The following is a 7,501-nucleotide window of genomic DNA, read 5'->3' as shown; positions in this document are numbered from 1 at the left end:
AAGTCCTGCGCGCAAGTGCCGACGCTTTACATTTTCGTACGATTTAAAAAAAGTTCTACAACCTACAGTTTTCATTTTAGAAAATACCTTTATATACATTTTTCATGTAAAATTTCCCGTTCTTTCGATTGGCGCATTAGTTAATTTTTTAAATTGAATTTAAGATGTATAATAAACAATGAAATTTTGCGTACACTACGGTTGATAACTTTTTATATATTGTTCCTAACACCCTCACAAGTGTGTCCTCAAAAGTTACCCAATCTGCTAATTTTTACGAAGTCAAAATCTTATTTTACTCCACTAACATTTAAATGTTAATCAATGGATAGATCAATTTATTGTCTTCAACCTTTACATGAAATAATTCCAATATATCTCAGAAGTGTGTGAAATATGTAACTTTACTATTTTTAAATTGTACATAATTTATCACTATTATTATCTTCTAGGTTGCAAACAAAAAATTCTTGATCACTGTATATTATAATTAAATTTCCATAAAATTAAATAAAGTGTCGAATATTGAAGTCAAAATCATTCGAGACCAGGAATGGAGCAGGGAAAACCTTGAGTGGAAAAAAATTGGAATCGTTGTATAACATATATTTGTCACTTAATACTAAAAATATTCCACTGAGCATTATAGAGCCTTGATAAGCAAAACAAATGTAACAATACACAATTTCTTTAAATGCGTAGAGTATAACTTATATCCGAAAATAAATATTGCTCAATATATTGTGTAACGTAACAAAATGCAAATAGATGCAAAAAGTAAAAATAAAATACTATCTATAATAAAACATTATGTAAAAATATATGCTTCCCTTTGACCTATCCACTTTAAAAAAATAAATAACTTTTAACAGTACACGACACATTTGTTTACAACAACAAAATAGTAAAATTATCTAAAACCAATAGTAACAAATCAATAAAAAGGAATGAAAAATAAAAAAATAAAAATAATTGCTCTAATTTCTCAGTACGGGTGGTAAATACCCAAAGTTGAAACGTAACTGTTCCAAGAAAAGGAAAGTTAAGATAGTTTGTGGCGCTAATCGCACAAATGCTGGTATGTAGCCCTTGAAAAAGCCCAGAGGACCCAGTTTGGCAGTGTAAATCACTATACCCCATAGATTTTTAAATTCCCCAGGTCTAGCATTCATCGACCTAGTCTTTAAAACATCGAGAGGTTGAGTAAGAGATGTGGCAATGGCACCCTAAAATGACAAAAAGCGACTCTTAACCATACGTTTCGGATCAATTTTAAAATTTACTATTCAACAAACTATAAAGTATAGATCTCTTACCGCTGTCAGACTTGATAAAAAGTGGGTGATCATATTGTCGCTGAATATTCCTGAGCAGAGTAGTAACAGTTTCACTTGGTCGTAAAATGACAGTTGCCCGATGGTCATGAAAATGGCCCTAGAAGTTGCAGTGCTGGCTCCGGAGAATAACCTTCTAACCCCTTCTTCTTGATAAACTCGTATTAGGCCGTCTATTGCATGTTTATAACTAATAAAAAAAGGTATGAGCACTTTTGAGCACTGCTGATCAGTACGACTTACTTCCTTCGTTTCTCTGGAGGTAACTTAATATCATTCTGCATCCTGACATTTACCATATCTGCAGGAGTTCCTACGAAACCCCCTGCCGCTCCAGCAATGGCTGCTATCGCAACTTTGGACATAAACGAGTCGCTGTGTAGATTTTGTTTCGCTACTTCGTAGATGCCGAATCTTGTTGTTGAATAGGTGAGTTGACGGCATAGTGATGCCGATATGCCAGTGTATAAAGCTAGAACACCTGAAAAAATATGAAAGTAAATCAACATCTACATTATGTATCATATAAGAGTCAGAAAAATAATTTTTTAAACGTGGTGATACAAGATAAGCGTCTTTATCTGAATACAGTGTTGATATAATAATGGAAACGTTATGTTAAATAGGACAGAAAAATTTTTGTAATCAAATGACGATCACAAAACAATTTTTTTGAACATAACCAATTATAGATTTTAGATAATTAGGTATTTAAGCACCACAGAGAAATTATTAAATTTATTTTTAAGGTCATTTCAATGATATTTAAATTATATAAGCTTATTATAAATATTTGTAGCTACCTAATAATTATAAAACAAACTAGGCATCTATTTATTTATTCATTAGCCTGTACCTCTAACTATTTTTGTAACTGTTGACTAAAGTTCCTATCAAAACTTTTAAAAGATTCTTGTATTAAGCAAGTTTTTAAATAACATTTTATTCAAAATATTTATTGTTTTAAAATAAACTAAATAAAATAAATTATTGGATAATCCCTATTCAATTTTGATTAAGGAATTAAGATACATAAGTAGGTATATATTTTTTACAAATACTACTAATACAAATTTGAGATTATCACCAGACAGAAAATGTGAAATGAGAGCAATTTGATAAATTATTGCATTAAAATCATTGAATTAAAAAAGCACAATTTTTACCTTCTTTCTTTATAATATTCTTCGTTAAATTAATTATCGATGACTTTCCTTCTTGCTGTGTCTGGAGATGCACTTTAATTAAATCCAACGGATGAGTACAACAGGCTGCTCCTGCAGAAGCCAATCCCCCAAAGTACCATCTTGGCAACATCCTCTCTTTATCACTCTTTTGAGACATTGTAAATATATATATTTATTACCTAAAAACTAAACTAAAATTGACCTTTTTCGTTAATGAATATACATAAATTGGCTATGCATCTATTAAAAGCTGGAAATACTCTGCCAAAATAATAAAAATTACTTTTAAAATAACTTTAGATAACCTTGACCATTAAAAAAGTAATAACTCTAACTATATAAGTAAATAATAATTTATTTAATCTTTTCCACTCACACCACTGTGGCTTTTATCTCTTGTGATAGTATTTATTTAAAAATTTAAATAGATCATTTTTAAATTATATGAATTTCAAAGAACGCGGTTATATACGTATAGCGCCTCTAGCGATAAAATGTAAAAACATAAGCAGCAAATATGTCAAAATATAGTGTTTATAGGTTAGATTGACAAAAACGTGTTTTTAAATGTGTAAATAAGTTATTTTTGGTATCTTTACCTCAAAACTTACAGAAATAAATCTGTTCGTTATTACTTGGCAGGTAAGATATTCCTTATGTAATACGTAATTGAGAAACAGTGCTTATGTTCAAAGACCGTCAATTATGCAAGTAATCGATGGTAATGCATGGTAATTGGTAATATACTACTACTGCTATTAAAATTAAATGCAATGCCCTAATGTTATCACAAATTGTTTACTTCACCAAGGCTAAACAATTTATTAACAATCACGCCGCTGTGTGTAACATTCAGTGCAGTGAAGTCGAAAGATTAATTTAGAAATTTTGTTAAATACATAATTCTTATTATTACCTTGACCCAGTAAATTTTTCCATTCTGTTCTTGTAGGGGTGTTTATTGATTTCAGTATGAGTATTAAGGTGTTCTTAACTGACGTTCATATTTTTCACTGAAGTGCCGCAACTGTCATAGTGACAGTGACCATTCAAGCACAGCACAGCTCTGCTTGCTTGTGTGAAATTGTAAGAAAGTCCAAGGGCGTCGTGTCATTCATCTCTTGCTTGCGCAGTATCAGTAAAAAATTACCCGAATTTTATAAATATTTCATAATGGATTATATTCATTTGAAGTGTAGATTTGTGATTACTGTTTAATATATATTATTATTCATTCATTAAACTTTCTATACCTACTATTTAGCGTCATCCTAATGCTTGGGTATTTGTTAAATGCCAAATAGTAATTTTGCGTTGAATATTAACTTTTTCTATAAAATTTATGCCTTAGAACAGAAATATATATTTTATATCAAAGTACATCCGCCAATTATTTAAACACAACCACTCATGTCGAAATTAAATTATTTAAATAATTTGCTACTTACCAAATGAATACTTCACTGTACGTAAAAAAATGTGATATAATTAACCAATATTTGCCAAAACCTTGCTCTAATCAACATGAAAATTCCAATAAGCTGTGGGGATTTTATCGTAAGGAAATAAAACTGGAATAAATACAATTTTGCTTATGTGACTGTAGGCGATTAAGATAATGTTTCATTGTGGTATTTGATTTTATTTATATGACTTTAAATAAGCGTGAGACCAAAAACATTTAACAACTTTTTCAAGGATATCAGTAAATAATAATTCTATTTTGTTTTTTTTTTTCAAAAATCATTGCAGTTCATCACACGCCATAGGTATTTTAATTTTGTGCATTGTGTAGGTATATTTTGAAGTTAGCTTGTACTAAATATATTTTGGCATTAGAACAGTTTTATTACAAAATTTAATTTGTTGGTTCATAAATCTGAAAGATTGCCAACTTTGTGAAGCAATGGATAAATTGATGTTTGTAGAGCATAAGGCACATATGCTTTAGGTGTATATGCAAAACTATTTCTATAATAGAATATTTAATATAGATTGTACATAGGTATATTAATGATGTGTTTGATCAATTAATTTTGTTTACTTACCTCCTTATAACTATAAACATTAAACATTCCTTATTAATTCCCACAAATCAACTAACCGATGGAATCAATGTACTTAATATATTTTGTAAAAATAAAATTTACCAGAACAAAATGGTTGGTCGATAATTATCATTAATTTTTAACAAATAATTAACAAAGTTAGTTTCAGTGGTCGTTAAAAACGAACAAATATAATTAAAATTCATTATGGAAATATAACCTTTCGTGCGTAAAGTTATGCTCACTTAGCCATAAAAATAATTAAAAATTGCGTTTAATTATGTAACTCAAAAAATGTTAAATGCCACCAAATATATAGAAAAAAAAATAATCTAAAAAAGTGTAGGTGGTACCAAATTGTTTATAAAAGTTTTGTCTGCCGAATATATAATATATCGAAAAACACAGTTTGTTAAAGCTATTTCTTCCAATTTTTATTTTTGGCTCTTATATATAGAATAAACCGGGTATATTTCAGATGTTTGAATACGATTTATTTTTTCTTTTGGTCAAATATTTGTCGAAGGAACAATTTCATTGGGTTAATAATTTTGTGTGTAACAGATTTATATTACATGTCACGCGCTATCACGAATCTATACGTTTATTTCGTAATTTAGATGATAAATTATATATTTCGTGATGTCCTTAATTTATAAAGACCATCAGGGTTCAAAAATTCCATTAATAAATCGATGATGACGTGCGTGTCCCATATGTTATCTGTTTCAGATAAATGCTTGTAAATATTAACTTGTAGTAAACAATATTAAATCTTAAACTTTATTTTGCTTTAATTGTTCACTCATTTGTCCGTTTTGTCATGATTTGAGTTACGGAAATATATTTATCCGTTTATTTTAAATATATTCATTTATTTTTTGGTATAAAACGTATAAAATTATATGAAAACAATTAGATATATACAAGGTGTCCGGTAATTATCTACCATAGACCTTGTAGCAGTTTATAAGGTCACACGAAGCTCATTTTGTAGTTATAAAGTTAAAAAGAAAAACATAAATCTTGGGTAACCCTTTGGGGCCCGATATTTCCGTTATTAGGCAAAATAAATATAATGAATAGTAGTATTATTTTGCCCTCCTCTATAGACGTCAGCAGATACCTTCCGGACACCCTATGTTATAGTTTTTTAAGTAGTTACAGATGTTTTTTAATCAAATTGTCGTTAAATTTGAACACTACGACTTTTGCTTCTTTTTAGGGATAGAGGATGATTTCCCTAGGAGATCCCAGGACTTCGAACCCCGTCCTAGCAGCCCTTCAGATAAAATTGGAGGACCGCATCATATCCGTCAAAGAAAACGGCAAAGCCGACTCCAATTTCATACTAACTCACCTCATCAAACAAATCCTGTATGAAAAAAACAAAATTTGTCTCGTAAACCTCCACAACCCGCTAGACCACTACCAAAATGTTGGTAAAAAGCTGGGTTACGACCTATGCAAAGCTCTAAATGATAACGCAATAAAGATAATAGAACCTCTAAATGATATTGTAGATAGCATAGGAATCGAAGAAGACTACCTCCAACAAGATAAAGAGGGTATCGTTAAGTGCCTTTATTTTGACATTAAGAAGAACCTAGATGAACTAACACATGGCAGCGAAGGCCAAGCTTATTTGATCATAGACGACGTCAGTCACTTGTTAGATCTGGGTGTCGACGTGGCTCTTGTTGTTAACTTCGTTAACTACTGCGTCAATTTGATCAACAACGATAAAATTTCTGTTGTGCTAAATAGCCATACGTCTTCCAAGACCGATGAAATAATCAGCAGTAATTTGCGATACATAGCCGATGTACACGTGGAAGTATCTCCTTTGAAAACGGGGCAGTCTACTGACGTTACAGGTCTGATGACCATTGAGAAAGTATCCGGAAAAAACCAATACCATTATAAAGCTTTCGATAGGGGCGTTAAAACTTTTCACCCTGGAGAATCCATTTACCATTTGTACAAGTAGAACGAGATTTGGAAGCTTGTTTTTTTATATATTTTTTTTGTTACACCACTGGACTGTTGTTAATTTTTCATATAGTATTTTTACAGAATTAGCATAGATCTTAAATATTTTTTTACACAAGGCAGTATATTATTGTCGCTTATGTTATGCAGTAAACTAATAAAAATTATATTATACTTAATTTTTGTTTGAAATATACAGAAAATTCACATTTTTTCCACCTTTCTGTCTAGAAGAGAAAAAAGAAAATGGTAAAAATCAAAGTTTTAAGATTTATTTTTGTGATATCAAAGAAATACATAAAAAACGGCTGTTACGTTTCAAAGATATAAATCAACCTTTTATAGTATATGTGGACTTTTTAAATTCAGATATAGTTAAAACATTTTTTTTTTGAGGGTAATTCAAATGTCTTGATTTTCTTATGGGTGCCATATTGGTTTTCACATTTTTTAAATTTGGTAAATTTTTTTTATTATGATGGGATGGTTTACATTTTTCGTCAAAATATCAAATTATCAATTTTTATAGAGTGCTTTGAAAACAAAACTTTCAACTCTTACTTTAAACGAAATTTTGACAGTTCAGTTAAATTTTCATTGGCACTGTCAAAGTTCAGATAGTTAGAAATGGAGTTTTCGGAAGAAACAAAGTCGGATATTCTTCAAATTGACTAACGAATAAGTTTGAAGCATGTGAACATTGCTTTTTCAATTACTAAACCTTAGATATTGTCAATGAAAATTGAACTAAACTGTCAAAATTTCGTTGGAACTGATAGTCGTATGTTTTGTTTACAAAGCATTCTTTGTAAAAATGAATAATTTGATACTTCGATGGAAATATGAAGCGCACCGTATCAAATAACAGTGAAACATCGTCGTGATCAGAAAAAATTCAGTTTTCGTTGATAACTTCAAACTGAAAAATCTCTTATAACCG

General features: G+C 29.9%; 2 protein-coding genes across 4 annotated transcripts; one reads left to right on the top strand and one right to left on the bottom strand.

Moving 5' to 3' along the window:
* Positions 1–590: 590 nt before the first annotated feature.
* LOC108913954 (mitochondrial dicarboxylate carrier) lies at positions 591–4,075 on the bottom strand. 3 transcript variants are annotated; one of them, XM_018719615.1, is made up of 5 exons: positions 3,970–4,075; positions 2,501–2,707; positions 1,578–1,815; positions 1,317–1,524; positions 591–1,226 (listed from the first exon to the last, which is right to left on the bottom strand). In XM_018719615.1, exons 2-5 carry the CDS (start codon positions 2,676–2,678, stop codon positions 978–980), a joined length of 873 nt encoding a protein of 290 aa, XP_018575131.1. In that variant the 5' UTR covers positions 2,679–2,707; positions 3,970–4,075; the 3' UTR covers positions 591–977. The 3 variants fall into 3 exon arrangements, with proteins under 3 accessions (XP_018575131.1, XP_018575130.1, XP_018575132.1); XM_018719614.1 differs by lacking the exon at positions 3,970–4,075 and adding an exon at positions 3,438–3,589; XM_018719616.1 differs by lacking the exon at positions 3,970–4,075 and adding an exon at positions 3,438–3,589 and having other exon boundaries at positions 2,501–2,700.
* Positions 3,031–6,735, top strand: LOC108913955 (elongator complex protein 6-like). Its single transcript, XM_018719617.1, has 2 exons — positions 3,031–3,163; positions 5,795–6,735. The coding sequence occupies exon 2, from the start codon at positions 5,804–5,806 to the stop codon at positions 6,557–6,559; it is 756 nt and encodes a 251-aa protein (XP_018575133.1). The 5' UTR covers positions 3,031–3,163; positions 5,795–5,803; the 3' UTR covers positions 6,560–6,735.
* Positions 6,736–7,501: the final 766 nt, after the last annotated feature.

Source organism: Anoplophora glabripennis, unplaced genomic scaffold (genome assembly GCF_000390285.2).
Source record: "Anoplophora glabripennis isolate ALB-LARVAE unplaced genomic scaffold, Agla_2.0 scaffold803, whole genome shotgun sequence".
In the NCBI taxonomy this organism is placed as follows: Eukaryota; Metazoa; Arthropoda; class Insecta; order Coleoptera; family Cerambycidae; genus Anoplophora; species Anoplophora glabripennis.
This window is presented reverse-complemented; position numbering and strand designations above follow the sequence as displayed.

Excerpts from the sequence above, each read along its gene's own strand:
- LOC108913955 (XM_018719617.1), top strand. The coding sequence starts at position 5,804 with ATGATTTCCCTAGGAGATCCCAGGACTTCGAACCCCGTCCTAGCAGCC.
- LOC108913954 (XM_018719615.1), bottom strand. The coding sequence starts at position 2,678 with ATGTCTCAAAAGAGTGATAAAGAGAGGATGTTGCCAAGATGGTACTTT. Across the intron at positions 1,816-2,500 it reads GAATATTATAAAGAAAGAAG|GTGTTCTAGCTTTATACACT; the intron begins GTAAAAATTGTG and ends ATATTTTTTCAG. Across the intron at positions 1,227-1,316 it reads TTTTATCAAGTCTGACAGCG|GGTGCCATTGCCACATCTCT; the intron begins GTAAGAGATCTA and ends TTGTCATTTTAG.